The 19,281-nt window shown below is 42.5% G+C and overlaps 1 protein-coding gene across 9 annotated transcripts in view; it reads left to right on the forward strand.

The window, feature by feature from the left end:
* The window catches only part of LOC110508348 (YEATS domain-containing protein 2), a 63,203-nt gene that overhangs the window by 8,061 nt on the left and 35,861 nt on the right, over positions 1–19,281 (forward strand). For all 9 annotated transcript variants that reach the window (XM_021588797.3, XM_021588798.3, XM_036965947.2 and 6 more), the window contains exons 7-13: positions 2,490–2,651; positions 7,507–7,618; positions 8,113–8,157; positions 8,345–8,543; positions 9,184–9,426; positions 9,821–9,982; positions 14,414–14,508. In XM_021588797.3, coding sequence (XP_021444472.3) covers positions 2,490–2,651; positions 7,507–7,618; positions 8,113–8,157; positions 8,345–8,543; positions 9,184–9,426; positions 9,821–9,982; positions 14,414–14,508 — 1,018 coding nt within the window. The remainder of the gene's footprint in view (positions 1–2,489; positions 2,652–7,506; positions 7,619–8,112; positions 8,158–8,344; positions 8,544–9,183; positions 9,427–9,820; positions 9,983–14,413; positions 14,509–19,281) is intronic.

Below are 19,281 nucleotides of genomic sequence, written 5' to 3' on the forward strand. Positions count from 1 at the left end.
GTTTTCTGTTGTTACATTTGTTTTATTATTGGGGCTGCTCGCAGCACGAGGGAGGTGGATACGTACCTTTTACTTTCTCCTGTAGGAACAAGCAGGCCAGTCGGACTAGGCAGAATGCCACTGCCATAGAGGAAAAACAGTGACAGCCATGATTGCACCTTTACATCACTGAAAAACACAAGTTTCTAACCCAAACCAGCGGAGCTACCTTCTCCCCTTTCTACCGCCAATTGGCGCACATTTTATATAATTTTATAAACCCTGTCGCTGGCCGTTTTAAACTACTTGCGGGTCGCACGTTTTTGGTTTGATAGCAAACAACCTTGTTTAGTCATGTTACCTGGCTAGCTAGCTAACAACATGGTACCAATTGGCTATGCACAAATTTGGATGGCACAGGAAAAGCTGAAAAGGGATATATAGCCAACTCAAGGACATGCTTCGAAGGTAGGATGCATATATATATGCCGTGTCAATGTAAGCTACATTTAAAAAAAAAATTATGTTCCTTAAATTCTGTTTGGTGCTTAAGTTTTGGGAGCATTGTGTGTGTGTGAGAGGGAATGAGAGAGTGGTGTGTGTGTGTGAGAGAGGAAGAGGATGTGTGTGAGTGAGGGAGGGAGGGAGGGAGGGAGGGAGGGAGGGAGGGAGGGAGGGAGGGAGGGAGGGAGGGAGGGAGTGTGAGGCTATGTGTGTGAGTTGTCTGAAGAGTAGGCTAACAATGGTTTCATATAGGCCCAGTGTGTTTTCTCCTTACTGCCACAATGAAAATGCAGATCATTATGCGTTTATATTCCTCCTGCCCAATCACAGGTAGGCCTTTGGATGAAAGCATTTTATACAGTAAAATGCAGTAAAAAGTGTGAGGGGCATCGGCAAACCCTGTGGTATCAGGATACTACTCGCTTGGCCTGGTATCACATTGTTTGTAAAATGTTGGTATTGTCACCACCCGACTCTGAAAATAGGCACATTTTCAGTTTGCAGTTTACAGTTTGCAGGCAAATAGTGTCACCTTTTTGGGCCCTCACCAGTTTGCATCCCTGCAGTTGAGTTTCTCAGTAGGCAGTCAGCACACCTTGTTTTTGTTCCCTCCCATCACAGTGAGCAGTTGGGTAACTGGGTGCCTGTCATGCAAGCCCAGACTTGATACAGAACTCCTGATCACTCACACATTTTCTCCCTGGATCACAAGCCTGTGTTTAGGGGTTACAGGGAGACACTCGACTAGAACACAACAAGTAGGCTATGACGTGTGTCATAACAGTGACATGAAACAGTAATTATTACTTATGTCTCTTGACTTAACAAAGTAGCTAGGCTCCCTATCTGTAAAAGCTTCATCATGTACTAGCACCTTGCTTTACTCTATGAAATGTATTTCAAATGTTAGCTATATACACTACTGTTTTAAAGTTTGGGGTCACTGAAATGTCCTTGTTTTTGAAAGAAAAGCACATTTTTATCAATTAAAATAACATCAAATTGATCAGAAATATATTGTACACATTGTTAATGTTGTAAGTGACTATTGTAGCTGGAAACGGCATATTTTCAATGCCATATCTACATAGGTGTACAGAGGCCCATTATCAGCAACCATCACACCTGTTTTCCAATGGCACGTTGTGTTAGCTAATCCAAGTTGATCATTTTTACACGGTGGTGTATATATGTATATATAAGTGCTAATTAAGTCTTTAAAGGTATAAGTGCACTGTTGTTTTAATAAAAGCTGTTTTATTTTCACATATGCCGGCAGGGTTCCTGGTTGCACTTCATAGTATTTAGATGCATTTGCGAGTAAAATTGTTGCACTGTAGAGCCCTGACTGGATAGGTTCAGTGAAATGTGTTGTTTTACAGGGTCAGCCACAGTAGTAAGGCGCCACTGGAGAAAATGTGGGTTAATGCCTTGCTCAAGGGCACATCCATTGATTTTTCACCTTGTCTCTGGTAATCGAACCATTGACTTTCCATTACTGGCCCAACGCTCTAACCGCGAGGCTACATGCCGCCCAGGGAGAAGAGAGAACTCTGTCTGAGCTCCAGCTTGTCTTTCTATCTCCTCCTTTCCCCCCGCGAGGCAGCTCCCTCTCTTTGTCACTCTCTCCTCCCCTCCATCTGTCAATCCGAGGTAAACAAACAGAACCGGGGCACTCGTGCACAGTGACCGACAGCTCTGCTAGACAGCCTTTCCTGCATACCTGTCTCTCTCTGATTCTTTCTTGCCCTCTTTGTTTTCTCATTGTTTTTTATTCTCTACTTTTCTCTCTTTCTCTCGCTCTTTCTCCCCTTATCTTTCCTTCTTCTTCCCCTTCTCCCTACCTTCCTTGCTTTCTCTCGATGTCTTTGGTGGGCCTACAGTATGTGGCTCTGTTGGTAAGAGTGTGGCACTAGTAATGCCAGGGTCCTGGGGCCACATATTCCTACCTAAAAACGGCTGCTAAATAAATGGCTGAATCATATTATCTCCCTCCTGTCTCCCAGGTATATCCCTCCTGATAAGCGGGAGGAGAATGACCAGTCCACCCATAAGTGGATGGTGTACGTCAGAGGCTCCAGAAGAGAGCCCAGCATCGATCACTTTGTCAAGAAAGTCTGGTTTTTCCTGCACCCCAGCTACAAGCCCAATGACCTGGTGGAAGTCAGGTATGTTTGTGTGTGCGCACGTGTCTGTACTTTGGAGGTAGTGCTCGTCTTGTTATTGAATAGATCACTGGGGTGTTGTTTTTAAATGCAGGCCTCAGGCAACAGCAGACAGATTCAGACTCTCTGTGCAACATGTTTTGATCTGATGAGCTACGACAGGGATGGGTGACTTTGATGGGGTGGGGGCAACAAAACATCTGAACTCATCATGAGGGGCAGCAGTGGCATGTGGGTCTGTGTACCCACATCCATACCCACACATGCAGTCAGAGCTGGCCCCAAAGCAAAAACATTTTGGGGGCCCCCCTCCACCTTGCGGGCAAAATATTTTAGCCCCCCCTTGTCAGCGGAGTGAGTTAATTTCCTGCAATTCTACACATTTTGCCATGGGGTGTAGAGAATATTTGGCCGTTTTAAAGCAAATTTGCTGCAATTCTACACATTTTTCCATTGTGCGGAGGGAAGATTTAGTAATTTTATAACACATTTCCTGCAATTCTACACGTTGCCCTAATATATGCCATGTTAATGTGATATCTGAGTGAGAGTGACTAACAAAATGTACCCTGCATGCCCGGTTGGTAATTTGACCATGATTACTAGTTTAGATAGCTGGCTAGACTCATTTAGCAATCTAAAGAAAGGTTAGCTCACATGGGCTAATTGAGTGACTGTCAGTGACTGCTGATACACAGCTAAATTTCAAAATGACACCTTGTGTATTCTAATATTCTAACTTTCAACAGTAAGTTTACCCCCCGAATTAGTTCCTTTTTATTTATTATTAATTCGGGGAGCCATTTGCCCATCCCTGAGCTACGATGTAGTTTTGCCCTTATTTACACCATTTTCATTTCATTTTATAGGTAAACAAAGTTTTCTGAACAACTTCTATTTGGCCAGACAACGATGTAGGTTTAACTCGTGCAGATGTAGACCAGGGTTTTTTCTGTATTAAAAAGGGGCTAAGGTGGTGGGCTTGGCAGGGGTCATGATCAGCGAGGCTGAATTTTAGAGAACATTTCCTCAAATTTCTCCGTGGAGCTGTGATAAATCTTTTCAGATTTAAAGCAAATTTCTTGCAATTCTACTAATTTTGCCATGCAGGTGAGAGAAAACGTTGCAGTTTTAATGGAAGTTTCATGCAGTTCTACATATTCTGCCATGGAGCTGAGAGAACATGCTGTTTTAAAGCTAATTTCTGCCAATTCTATGCTTTTTGCTATGTTCAAATATAATAACAAGTGTCAGTGCTTTCGGAAAGACTCCTTGACTTTTTCCACATTTTGTAACCTTACAGCCTTATTCTAAAATGTATTACATTTTGTATTTATTTTTTGCTTTTACATAAGTATTCAGACCATTAACTCAGTACTTTGTTGAATAATCTTTGGTAGCGATTACAGCCTTGTGTCTTCTTGGGTATGACGCTTCAAGCTTCGCACACCTCTATTTGGGGAGTTTTTCCCATTCTTCTCTGCAGATCTTCTCAAGCTCTGTCAGGTTGGATGGGGAGCGTCGCTGCACAGCTATTTTCAGGTCTCTCCAGAGATGTTTGATCGGGTTCAAGTCCGGGCTCTGGCTGGGCCACTCAAGGACATTCAGAGACTTGCCCCGAAGCCACTCTTTATTTTGGCTGTGTGCTTAGGGTTGTTGTCCTGTTTGAAGGTGAACCTTTGTCCCAGTCTGAGGTCCTGAGCGCTCTGGCGCAGGTTTTCATCATGGATCTCTCTGTACTTTGCTCATTTTATCTTTCCCTCGATCCTGACTAGTTTTCCAGTCCCTGCCGCTGAAAAACATCCCCACAGCATGATGCTGCCTCCACCATGCTTCATCGTAGGGATGTTGCCAGGTTTCCTCCAGACGTGACGCTTGGCATTCAGGCCAAAGAGTTTCATCAGACCAGAGATTCTTATTTCTCATGGTCTGAGAATCCTTTAGGTGGATATTGGCAATCTCCAAACTGGCTGTTGCGCCTTTTACTGAGGAGTGGCTTCCATCTGGCCACTACCATAAAGGCCTGATTGGTGGAGTGCTGCAGAGATGGTTGTCTTTCTGGAAGGTTCTCCATTCTCCACAGAGGAACTCTTCTCCTCCAATTGTTCAATTTGGCCGGGCGGCCAGCTCTAGGAAGAGTCTTGGTGGTGCCAAACTTCTTCCATTTAAGAATGAATGGGACCACTGTGTTCTTGGGGACCTCGACACAATCCTGTCTCAGATGCTCTACGGACAATTCCTTCAACCTCATGGCTTGGTTTTTGCTCTGACTTGCACGTTCAACTGTTGGACCTTATATAGACAAATCATGTCCAATCAATTGATTTTACCACAGGTGGACTCCAATCAAGTTGTGCAAACATCTCAAGGATGATCAATGGAAACAGGATGCACCTGAGCTCAATTTCGAGTCTCATAGCAAAGGGTCTGAATACTTATGTAAAGGTATTTCCGTTATTATTTTTATACATTTGAGAACTTCGCGTTCAGAGCGCACACTGGATGCTCTGGCCAATGTGTAGGGTTGATCCGAATGTTCCGACCTCACAACGGCAGTCAAGCACCCAAGCTAACTGGTTAACATTGGCTAGCTACTTCCAGACACATAATGAGAGAACACCCCACTCTGACCATTTTACTCGCCCTATCAGAGCTGGTTAGGCTGTTTTCATGTTATCCAGAGCGTTGGTGACTGTAACTGTGCTGCTGGCAACAATTTAATTATGTTTTTTTGCCAACATTTACTGTAGTTAGCTAGACTATCTTAACCGTAAACATCATTCATGGTTGGATGCCATGGTTGTCCGTTTAAAGATGTAATCCAGGGACTGGTGTTTTCTCCATATCCTTAGCTACCAAACTCTAATTCCACTGATTTCAAAACTCAGTCCTCCAGAAAGTGGAGAGCAACACTTATGCAGTTTTAACACGATACATTAAAAAACAATAGCCACGTTAGACAGGATTACCTAGACATACTGACCAGCTCAAATAGACAGAAACGTGTTATATTGCAGACCATTATCTCAGCCAATCATGGCTAGCGGGAAGGTTGTTGGCTTCATCTTTGGCTAAACCAACTAGCCTCATAATTTAACCATTTTATTCGTATTTACAGATGGCATTTTATATAACAACGTGTTTGCTATGTTGTAGATGACTGTTTGTTACTACGCTGTACGACAGTGCTGATAAAAGACGATATCCATCCTGACCATTGCCACCTAGGAAATGTTTGTCTCTGGACCTTCTCAAATAGTACTTATAGCAGGCCTAGCCAACATATAAAGGCCTATTCGCTAACCAGAAAAGAAAGTTGGCGGATAATCATATTTTTGGGGTCTAGGTCTGGTTGTCCATTCGGGTCCAGCTTTTTGGACCCAAGAAGAACCGAGTGTATACCTTGATAAAGGCGTCAGCAAGCTTCAGCTCGGCTAGGCAAACCGAACGTGTGCTCGCATACTCGCCTAAAAAACTTTAGCTTGAAAACTGAAAAGGCCACTAGTGCTGTTTGTCCATTTTGAGACGCCGTAGCCAAATAGTCCTCTAAATAGTCAGAATGAATCTACGTTAACTCAAGAAATCTCCTTTTCATTTTGACGTTTTTGCAGAGGAGATCTTAGTCCCATGATTTTACATCTAAATAAGATATTTGGTGCAGTATTTCTCAATGAAAAAATGTGCATGAAAACGACTCGTCTCTCATTTAATGACAACAAAGACTTTACTGAATAATCCCTACTGTTGACCAATTAGTCGAAAAATCCCTTGGCGAAGTCCAAAACAAACAAAAACACAACAAAATGTCTTCATCATACTGTATATGCACAAACTCTTCTGAGCTGTTCTGCTGGGAATGTCTTAATTAACACTCCCATCGTAGTAATCAAACTGAAATGCCTTGGAGTAATAGTGCCCCATGTGACATGAGACAATGCAGACAAACCTTTCAGCCAGCCCACAGGCATTAGGTCAAGTTGCCCCTAGACACTGCTCTAAGACCAGCTTGCCCTTTGGGATTTGTGGTGGGAAAGCTGATCCTAGACCTGTGCCTAAGGGCAACTTCTGCACAGAGCCCCCTGACACATCTGAAACATATACTTTAGTTCCTATGATTTGTGTGAGCAGTATGAGTCAGAAATGGAGTTAACAGTACACATGAGTTATGACTAACCGTGCTGACACACCCTTTACCTACAGACAGTGTAATCACTCAGAAAACTAATATCTAATACCTCAGAATACTTCAGGCCCCGGATTGCTTAGAGCCCTGACACGGCATGCAGGTTGATCCTGCTTTACATCCCCATTCTGAATCAGAGTATCAGTCAGTGTTTAAAAAAAATCCTCAGCCCTCTGGCTGTTTTTAGCTGACAAGACACAGTCTGTAACCCCGATAGATGCATCCCGACTGACTGACTGAGCAGAGGATTCACACTTACTGAACCCCACAGAGCTGTAGCTCAAGCTCTTTGCTGATTCTAACACATCCAATGTCTTCAAGTGTGGGAATAAAACACAAGCGGACACACAGTCAGCTCAGGCTCTGGGCCACAAGGATGAGAACCGCAGGCTTCAAAGAGAGAGGAGATGAGAGAGAAAGCCTCCCGCTCATTGAATTTGGGGTAGAATGTCTACAAAGAACAATGAGTCAAGAGTATAGGGGGTGATGGGATACCTTCTCTGTCTGGCTGTATTTAATACTTAAAGGGGTAGTTATGATGTTGTTTTCATGGATGATGTTTATTCTCAACCATGGTGTGTCTGTGTGTGTGTGTGTGTCATAAAGTATTCAACATGTATTTGTCCCTGATCCAAGTGTGTGTGTTTTCATGACTCTAAATGTGTCTGTTGTTAGTGAGCCTCCGTTCCACTTGACACGTCGAGGCTGGGGGGAGTTCCCTGTCCGCATCCAGATCCACTTCAAAGACCCCCGCAACAAACGCATAGACATCATACACCACCTTAAGGTCTGATTGTAGATTCATTACAGCTTTAGTTGCACTGGAAACGCATGTTTCATTCACAGAGGAGCACTTCTGTCTCTCTGCGTCACTCTGTCTTCCACTCTGTCTCTCTGCGTCACTCTGTCTTCCACTCTCTGTCTCTCTGCATCACTCTGTCTTCCACTCTCTGTCTCTCTGCGTCACTCTGTCTTCCACTCTCTGTCTCTCTGCGTCACTCTGTCTTCCACTCTCTGTCTCTCTCTGTCTTCCTCAAAAGAGGACTCTTGGATGCCAATTAAGTGTAGTGGTTCTTTAAAGTTGTATTAGTCTAGCTACTTGAGAATGTTCTAAAGGGTTCTCACAGGCTTTTTGATTTCTTAAGTGAGATTCACTGTTATGGTTTCTTCTTTTTTGACACAGTTTTGAATGTTTTTTTTTTTTTACTGTTATTTTGTTACTCAGTCATTCTCTTTCTCTATATAAAAGTGCATAATAAATCTTACTGTCTCTCCCTATAGCTCGACAGAACTTACACAGGCCTGCAGACACTGGGAGCAGAAACAGTGAGTCTGTTATTCATTTACTGTGTTCAAACTTCTCTATCAAGTCTACTAGCAAGACACCTGTCTTACATTTCATGGGACCATAGCCCCAGCATTGATCTTAAACTTGACTCGTTGTGTTGAATACACCGTTTTTAGTTTTTTTTACCACTGTGAACGTTGACCCTTGAACTTACTTTCCTCTCAGGTGGTGGATGTCGAGCTCCACAGGAACTCCCTGGGGGAAGACTATGTGCTCTCTTCCTCCTCCCACGCCCACCACCACCCGCGTGAAGCCAGCCCCTCGTCCCCATCCTTCCTGCCCCAAACCCCAGGTCTTCTCTCTGGCCGCTGCAGCTCTCCACTCCCCCTCTCACAGGACAACCACCCCACCATCGCAGAGAAAGGTGAGATACATGGGAGGTTATATACATTCAATTCCCCTTTTTATTCACCTGTTCTATCAGCTAAGAATGTGAATGAGACTTTTAACTCCACACCAGGGTTTCACAAACTGGGTCCTGCCATATACCCCCCCCCCCCCCAGGTGCACGTTTTGGTTTTTGCCCTAGCACTACACCGCTGATTCAAATAATCAGAGCATGACGATGAGCTGGTTATTTGAATCAGCTGTGTAGTGCTAGGGCGAAAACCAAACCCTAGGGACCCTAGGACTGTGTTTAGGAAACCCTGGTCTATATCATAGAAGATTCAAAGAAGATCTGAACACACTGTGCACTGCAGAACAAGGAGCTGTTTCCATTGGAATTATGTCAATTTCTCCTTTTCAGTGAACCACGACCTGTCCAAGTGTGCCATGATTTTCTACAATTTATCTTTTTTGTTTCTTTAAATCCTTTCCTCTGCAGGCCTATAGTGAATTATTAATGACTGGACTGAGAAATAATCTCTCTCTGCCTATCTCTTTGTGCCAGGATGAGGATAATTATAATGAAGATTATGCCTAGAGTGGATTTTAATGGTTATCATCGTCCTCACTCCTCTCTCTCCCTTTCTTTCTCTTTATTATCTTCCCCTTCCGTCCAGGTCTGCCCGTCAAAACCGAGACTGGGAGGTCTGGGGTGTACAGCGTGCCCCCCTCGGCTTCGGAACGCACCCCATCCCGTCCTAAAGTCACAGAGAAGATCACGCTTGGTTCCCATGGCAACTCGGCCTTCCAGCCAATCACGGCCAGCTGTAAGATCGTCCCCCAGGGACAGTTGCCCAGCCCCACCGAGTCCCCCGGGAAATCCTTTCAGCCAATCACAATGAGCTGTAAGATTGTGTCAGGTAACTACCTCCCAATGGGATCTGGCTGTACTGGAGTGGGGGGAGGGAAGGGGTTGTGAGTTGATTAATAATTCAATGGTGTTATTTAGATTTTTGTTATCATAGTCAGTCAGACCCACTCTTAGTGTCAGTGGAGACATTTGTTTGATTTGTTTCGTTATTCCCCCCAACATTAAGAAACTATAGGCCAATCTCAGTTTTAAAACACCGTCTCTTTTAAGATTGAAAAGGTTTTGAATTTCAAAAGTGAGGCACAAGCGCATTAAGGAAATCTTTAAATCGATTTTTGTTCATGGGCTTTTTTTTAAGATACAGAGCTTTAGAAAAATGCATGTTTTAAAATGAATATCTTTATAATGAGCATGTTGTTTGTGATTTTGTTTTGATCCCAAAGGTTCACCCATCTCCACACCCAGCCACTCGCCCCTCCCCCGTATCCACACCTCCACCCCGGTACACACCAAACAGGGCTCCTCCGTACTCAACAACCCTTACATCATTGTCGACAAGCCCGGCCAGGTCATCGGCATGGCAGCGAACTCCGGCGCCTCCACAGGTACGCTACTGCTCCGCTCGACAGCCCCACTCTTGCCCCTAGATTCTAGACACTGATCTAAGAACAGTTTTTCTGGTTTTCCCTAATGGTTAAAGTTATGATTTGGGTTAGGTTTTTGGGTTAGCTCCTGCAGCACAATGTGAGGATGTACTGTAGACTGTACCTCCCACATAGCAGATGATAATGGTGTTGTAGGCTCACCTCGGCCACTGTAGGGCCAACGTTCCCCTCCCACACACCACCGTTACAAACATCCCAAGGCTGAATCTAGTGCACTCTTACTTCTCTCCTCTCCTCTGATAAACCTCCACAGTTGACTATATTCTCTAAGCCTGAACCCTTTCAGTTGTCTCCTCTCTCTCTCCCTCCTTCTGTCTCTCTCTCCATAAACCATGACTTGATGCTGCAGCTTTTTGATGGTATGAGAGGGGCTTCCATTGTGACAGGAACTACTGCTGTACTGCTGTGTTCCGTGGCTCAGTGTCCGGGACAGATTACTGGACAGTGCGGGGGGAGGGGGTTAGACATTCAGAGGTGTGTGTGTGCTTGTGAGTCAGATTGCTATTTATAGCCCTCGCAGGTATACAGCGTGGGAGGCTGTGTGTGAGATTGAGGAATTCTTTTGGGTTTGTGTATACCAGTAACTTTGATGGGGGTGGTGGCCACAAAAAAATCTGAACTCATGAGGGGCTGCAGTGCTTACCCACATGCAGACCCACACATGCTGTCAGAGTCTATCGCTAGCCTTTTGGGGGCCCTAAGTGAAATGAGTATGGGGCAGAGAGAAAAATGTGCAGTTTTACAGCAAATGTTCTGCAATTCTACACATTTTGCCATAGGTGGAGAGAAATGTTTGCAGTTTTTAATATGGTGTCTGAGTGAGAGTGACTAACAAAATCAATGGGCGACCCTCGGTTGGGAATTCGACCATGATTACTATGAGTTGAAGTCACTGTTTAGAGGAACTTACCAATCTAAAAAAAAGTTAACTGACACGGGCTGTTTGAGTGACTGACATAACAAGAGCAAAACTGCTGATGCACAACCTAAGTTGGAAATAGCACCTTGTGTATTCTACAGTAAATTGAGACCCTGACTGAGTTCCAAAAAATATATATACAGTACCAGTCAAACGTTTGGACACACCTACTCATTCAAGGGTTTTTCTTTATTTTTACTATTTTCTACATTGTAGAATAATAGTGAAGACATCAAAACTATGAAATAACACACATGGAATTATGTAGTAACCAAAAAGTGTTAAACAAATCAAAACATATTTTATAAACTCAGCGAAAAAAGAAACATCCCTTTTTCAGGACCCTTTCTTTCAAGATCATTTGTAAAAATCCAAATAACTTCACAGATCTTCATTGTAAAGGGTTTAAACACTGTTTCCAGTGCTTGTTCAATGAACCATAAACTATTAATAAACATTTACCTGTGGAATGATCGTTAAGACACTAACAGCTTACAGACGGTAGGCAATGAAGATCACAGTTATGAAAACTTAGGACACTAAAGAGGCCTTTTTACTGACTTTGAAAAACACCAAAAGAAAGATGCTCAGGGTCCCTGCTCATCTGTGTGAACGTGCCTTAGGCATGATGCAAGGAGGCATGAGGACTACAGATGTGGCCAGGGCAATAAATTGGATCGGAGGGTGCCTTGGTGGAAGAGCGGGGTAACATCTCACAGCAAGAACTGGCAAATCTGGTGCAGTCCATGAGGAGGAGTTGCACTGCAGTACTTAATGCAGCTGGTGGCCACACTAGATACTGACTTTTACTTTTGATTTTGACCCCCCCTTTGTTCAGGGACACATTATTCCATTTATGTTAGTCACATGTCTGTGGAACTTGTTCAGTTTATGTCTGTTGTTGAATCTTGTTATGTTCATACAAATATTTACACATGTTACGTTTGCTGAATATAAACGCAGTTGACAGTGAGAGGACGTTTCTTTTTTTGCTGGGTTTATCTAAGAATCTTCAAATTAGCCACCCTTTGCCTTGATGACAGCTTTGCACACTCTTGGTATTTTCTCAACCAGCTTTATGAGGAATGCTTTTCCAAGAGTCTAGAAGGAGTTCTTACTTATGCTGAGCACTTGTTGACTGCTTGTCCTTCACTCTGCGGTCCATCTCATCCCAAACCATCTCAATTGGGTTGAGGTCGGGAGATTGTGGGTGCCAGGTCATCTAATGGATGGTGTATCGCTGTAGAATGATGTGGTAGCCATGCTGGTTAAGTGTGCCTTGAATTCTAAATAAATCACAGACAGTGTCACCAGCAAAGAACCCCTACACCATCACACCTCTTTCTCCATGCTTCACGGTGGGAACGACATATGCGAAGATCATCCGTTCACCTATTCTGTGACTCACAAAGACACAGCACCAAAAATCTTAATCAGACTCATCAGACCGAAGAACATATTTCCACCAGTCTAATGTCCATTGCTCGAGTTTCTTGGCCCAAGCAAGTCTCTTCTTATTATTGGTGTCCGTTAGTTGTTGTTTTTTTGCCGCAATTCAACTATGAAGGCCTGATTCACGCAGTCTTCTCTGAACAGTTGATGTTGAGATGTGTCTGTTACTTGAACTCTGTGAATCATTTATTTGGGCTGCAATCTAAGGTGCAGTTCACTATAATGAACTTATCCTCTGCAGCAGAGGTGACTCTGGGTCTTCCTTTCCTGTGGCGGTCCTCATGAGAGCCAGTTTGATCATAGCGGTTTTTGCGACTGCACTTGAAGAAACTTTCAAAGTTCTTGTAATTTTCCAGATTGACTGACCTTCATGTTTTAAAGTAATGATGACTGTCGTTTTTCTTTGCTTATTTGAGCTGTTCTTTCCATAATATGGACTTAGTCTTTTACCAAATAAGGCTGTCTTCTGTATACCACCCCTATCTTGTCACAACACAACTGATTGGCTCAAACGCTTTAAGAAGGAAAGAAATTCCACAAATAACTTAAGGCAGACCTGTTTACTGAAATGCATACCAGGTAACTATCTCATGAAACTGGTTGAGAGAATGCCAAGAGTGTGCTACGCTGTCATCAAGGCAAAGGGTGGCTCACCTTGGTTTCACCAGACCAGAGAATCTTCTTTCTTGGTCAGAGTCCTTTAGACCTCTTGGCAAACTCCAAGCATGCTGTCGTGCCTTTTACTGATGAGTTGCTTCCCTCTGGCCACTCTACCATAAAGGCCTGATTGGTGGAGAGGTGCAGAGATGTTTGTCCTTCTGGAAGGTTTTCCCATCTCCACAGACGAACTCTGGAGCTCTGTCAGAGTGACCATCGGGTTCTTGGTCTCCTCCCTGACCAAGGCCCTTCTCCCCCTGATTGTTCAGTTTGGCTGGGCGGTGAGCTCTAGGAAGATGGAGGCCACTGTGTTCTTGGGGACCTTCAATTCTGCAGAATTTTTTAGGTACCCTTCCTCAGATCTGTGCCTCAACACAATCCTGTCTCGGAGCTTTACGGACAATTCCTTCAACCTCATGGCTTGGTTTTTTCTCTGACTCTGTGGGACCTTATATAGACAGGTGTGTGCCAAATCATGTCCAATCAATTGAATTTACCACAGGTGGACTCCAATCAACTTGTAGAACCATCTCATGGATGATCAGTGGAAACAGGATGCACCTGAGCTCAATTTCGAGTCTCAAAATGGTCTGAATACTTATGTAAATATGTTTTTCCTGTTGTTTTTTATTATTATCTAAAAACCTGTTTTTGCTTTGTCATTATGGGGTATTGTGTGTTGGTTGATGAGGAAAAAAATATATTTAATCCATTTTAGAATGAGGTTGTAGCGTAAAAAATGTGTAAAAAGTAATCGGGTCTGAATTCTTTCCGAATGCATTGTATATATTTTTTGTTTTTGTAATTTGATCCGGGGCCTACATTATTTTGTGCACAGGGCTGCCAGTTGCCCATCCCTGGTGTATACTGACTAGGCTACGCTTCATTGTAAATTCAATTACAGAATGTGTGTGTTGGCATTTGGCCGTTCAATGTATCAGTGTCAGTCTCAAGTGGAGCACAGTGAAATCACATTCTCCCACTGCTGTACTTCAGCGCTTTGTAGCTCCCATTCACATTCCAGTCATGTGCTCTGCTCTCCCACACAGCCTCTCCCATATCCCATACATCCACCAACGCTTAGTTTCAACTGATCCAGGGCGGGCGGAGGGGTTTAAAGGGTTCCAGGTTGTTTCAAGCTGATGTTGGAGTTTGAGCTGATTCACTTAGTTTTCCTTAGTTTCTCTTTTTCTCTCAATAGCTTCGTTTTAGTGCTGTAACCCACCTAAAGCTTTTGAATTCAGTATCACTGTGAACCTGACAGATGTCATTACCAGGACCCAGTCTCAGGCAGTGACCAAAATACATTTTTGATAATTGATTGATGGGTCTCTGTCTTACAGGAAGTCCCACAGCCAAGCAGTCGGTTGCGGCCCAGGGGACTCGCTCTCCGGCCCCCAAGGTTCACACAGGCAGCTTCCTGTCCTCAGGGGTCAAGGTGAGTTACACAGAGCTGACATAGACAATGGCTGGGTCACCGCGGTAAAATATTCAGGAAAACCGTTTAATATCCAGGGCCGATTTCCCAAAAGCATCTTATGGCTAAGTTCATTGTTAGAACCTTCACAGGAGCATTGTTAAATCTCAGAACTGTTTACCAAAACCATTGTTATTAACATTGCACTTGAAAACACACGTAATCTAACACCTGCCTCAGACAACTCATAGAACAGCTAAGTGAGTCATTAGATGCTTATTTGTGCTTCACATTATACACAAATAAACAGAATCACACTAGCTGTGTTTGAATACTCATACTAACCGCACTAACTGTGCAATTTGTGATGTGAATTGAGTATATAGTATGCTTATTAGTCATAGTATGGATATAGTTAGTATGCCAAAAGTTCTCGGATGTCGTACTAAATTTGCCAAAATGCGAAGTATACAGAGGACACTATTTCTGTACTTTAGGGCCCATAATGCAGTTCTTCAGGAAATGGGCGTGGCTTCACATCGTTTTCAGATTTGGCGGAAATATGCAGACAAAGTACAACGAGAGCGGATACAAGTTCATTGTTCAACATTTATCATAATTAGTTAAAGCAGTGTAATAAAGTAATGACTTTTCATAACAACATAGCATATGTTGGTTGACAATTTGTTAACTACGCTGTCCTTACGAACCACATAGCATATCATTACAGCAGTATGTACCGGTATGTTAGCTAGCTACTTATATATCAAACTTGCCAGTATATTAACTATAGGCTATCTAACTAACGACCCAACGTTTATTGACTTGGTTATTCCCGTCATTCTTAGTTTAGCTAAATGGTATAGTCGTTGTGCGTTTTCAATGGGTGCTTTCGTAAATTCGCTCTGGCTATCTACTCCGATTTCAGAGCACTCTCGTCTGATTACTAGAGCGCAGAATAATGATTTTAAGAGCGCTCAACACCCGTCAAATATGGCCGGTGTCAGTAAACATCTGCAAAAAAGCGTAATTAAATTGTTGCCAGCAGCACAGTTAGTCACCAACGCTCTAGATAACATGAAAACAGCCTAACCAGCTCTGCTAAGGGCGAGTAAAATGGTCAGAGTCTTCTCATTTGTGTCTAGCAAGCTTGCCGATGTTAGCTTGGGTGCTTGACTGCTGTTGTAAGGTCAGAACGCTCAAATCAACCCTACTCCTCGGCCCGAGCGTCCAGTGTGCGCTCCGAGAACTAAACGCTCTGAAATTCCAAACGAACCATCTGACAACGCTCAGAATTTCCAAACGGACCATCTGACAACGCTCTGAATTTACAAACGGACCATCTGACAACGCTCTGAATTTACAAACGGACCATCTGACAACGCTCTGAATTTACAAACGGACCATCTGACAACGCTCTGAATTTACAAACGGACCATCTGACAACGCACTGAATTTACAAACGGACCATCTGACAACGCTCTGAATTTACAAACGGACCATCTGACAACGCTCTGAATTTACAAACGGACCATCTGACAACGCTCTGAATTCACAAACGGACCATCTGACAACGCTCTGAATTTACAAACGGACCATCTGACAACGCTCTGAATTTACAAACGGACCATCTGACAACGCTCTGAATTCACAAACGGACCATCTGACAACGCTCTGAATTTACAAACGGACCATCTGACAACGCTCTGAATTTACAAACGGACCATCTGACAACGCTCTGAATTTACGAGTGCACTCTGGCAGTCAGATTGAATTTAAGAACACACCCAAATTCGTAAAATGTCTAACTAGTAATTTGTTACGCTAGCAAGAGGTTGCATAGCAACAGCATCAACTTCCGGTAGACGGGTGAAGGGCTAGTACGCTCAACTGAAGGATACTGTTAATTTACAGTATACTAAAATTAACAAATAGAATGTAGTATATACTCATTAAGTATGTAGAATACAATATGTTAGTATGGGTATTCGAACACAGCTACTGAGTGCCTTTATCACGGTAATGGCCCTCCCCTTAATGGGCAGCTGAACATTTTTGTCTCATCTAATGACTAAAATATTTGGGGGTACGTTGTGATTTATTGAGCATGGAACACTCCAAAAACCATTTATACACATGATTTTATACTTTTGCATTTTGTGGCTGGGCAGGCACTGATTCTTGATGTTCAGTTGTAGAACTGTTTATCTGTTTAATTTTTACTATTGTAAGTAAATCATTTATTTTAACATACACTGGTTAAAATAAAAGAAATTGAATTGAGTAATATACCACAACTTCTTACTAGTAATACTGTGTTGTGTTATAAACATTACAAAGCAAGCTCATCCGTCATTTGTGATTGTTGGTGTAATTACGGTGGAGAAATATATTAATTCATACAACAATTATAAGCGTAAGAATGTGCACATGCCTGTAGAATGTGCGCAAATGTTCCCAAATGCAATTAGCGGAAAACCCCATTCTCAAAGCGCAGAGTAAGCTGGAGCGGTTTCATGTCACAGAAATTAAGAAAGATACATCAACTAACATGGGTTACTAATATGACTAGGATTATCATCAACTACCAGGGTTACTAATATGTCTAGGATTATCATCAACTAGCAGGGTTACTAATATGACTAGGATTATTTATCATCAACTAGCAGGGTTACTAATATGACTAGGATTATCATCAACTAGCAGGGTTAATAATATGACTAGGATTATCATCAACTAGCAGGGTTACTAATATGACTAGGAATATCATCAACTAGCAGGGTTACTAATATGACTAGGATTATTTATCATCAACTAGCAGGGTTACTAATATGACTAGGATTATCATCAACTAGCAGGGTTAATAATATGACTAGGATTATCATCAACTAGCATGGGTTGGTTACTAATATGACTAGGAATATCATCAACTAGCAGGGTTACTAATATGACTAGGATTATTTATCATCAACTAGCAGGGTTACTAATATGACTAGGATTATCATCAACTAGCAGGGTTAATAATATGACTAGGATTATCATCAACTAGCAGGGTTACTAATATGACTAGGAATATCATCAACTAGCAGGGTTACTAATATGACTAGGAATATCATCAACTAGCAGGGTTACTAATATGACTAGGATTATCATCATCTAGCATGGGTTGGTTTCTAATATGACTAGGATTGTCATCAACTAGCAGGGTTACTATTACTAATATGACTAGGATTGTCATCAACTAGCAGGGTTACTAATATGACGAGGATTATCATCAACTAGCATGGGTTGGTTGCTAATATGACTAGGATTTTCATCAACTAGCAGGGTTACTAATATGACTGGGATTGTCATCAACTAGCAGGGTTGATAAAATGACTAGGATTGTCATCAACTAGCAGGGTTACTAATATGACTAGGGTTATCATCAACTAGCGGGGTTACTAATATGACTAGGATTATCATCAACTAGCAGGGTTACTAATATGACTAGGAATATCATCAACTAGCAGGGTTACTAATATGACTAGGATTATCATCAACTAGCAGGGTTACTAATATGACTAGGATTATCATCAACTAGCAGCGTTGCTAACATGACTAAGATTATCATCAACCTGCAGGGTTACTAATATGACTAGGATTATCATCAACTAGCATGGGTTGGTTACTAATATGACTAGGATTATCATCAACTAGCATGGGTTGGTTACTAACATGACTAGGATTATCATCAACTACCAGGGTTACTAATATGACTAGGATTGTCATCAACCAGCAGAGTTACTAATATGACTGGGATTATCATCAACTAGCAGGGTTACTAATATGACTAGGATTATCATCAACTAACATTGGTTACTAATATGACTAGGATTATCATCAACTAGCATGTAATATGACTAGGATTATCATCAACTACCAGGGTTACTAATATGACTAGGATTATCATCAACTAGCATGGGTTGGTTACTAATATGACTAGGATTATCATCAACTACCAGGGTTACTAATATGACTAGGATTATCATCAACTTGCATGGGTTGGTTACTCATTTGACTAGGATTATCATCAACTACCAGGGTTACTAATATGACTAGGATTGGCATCAACCAGCAGAGTTACTAATATGACTGGGATTATCATCGACTAGCAGGGTTACTAATATGACTAGGATTATCATCAACTAGCAGGGTTACTAATATGACTAGGATTATCATCAACTACCAGGGTTACTAATATGACTAGGATTGTCATCAACTAGCAGGGTTACTAATATGACTAGGATTATCATCAACTAGCAGAGTTACTAATATGACTAGGATTACCATCAACTAGCAGTGCTGAAGCGCATTGTGTTTAAAAATGGTCTGTCCTCGGTTGCAACACACTACCGAGGTCCAAACTGCCTCTGGAAGCAACGCCAACACAATAACTGTTTGTTATGGATCTTCATAAAATTGGTTTTCATGGCCAGCAGCCACACACTAGCTTGAGATCACCATGCGCAATGCCAAGCGTTGGCTGGAGTGGGATAAAGCTACCTGCCCCAATGCATAGTGCCAACTGTAAAGTTTGGTGGAGGAGGAATAATGGTCTTGGGTTGTTTTTCATGGCTCTTGCTAGGCCCCTTAGTTCCAGTGAAGAGAAATCTTAACGCTGCAGCAATACAACGATTCTATGCTTCCAACTTTGTGTCAACAGTTTGGGGAAGGCCCTGTCCTGTTTTAGCATGACAATGCCCCTGTAAACAGAAATGTTTGTCAAGATCAGTGTGGAAAAACCTGACTGGC

This window comes from Oncorhynchus mykiss, chromosome 28 (assembly GCF_057628025.1).
Source record: "Oncorhynchus mykiss isolate SJ-2025 chromosome 28, ASM5762802v1, whole genome shotgun sequence".
Lineage (NCBI taxonomy): Eukaryota > Metazoa > Chordata > Actinopteri > Salmoniformes > Salmonidae > Oncorhynchus > Oncorhynchus mykiss.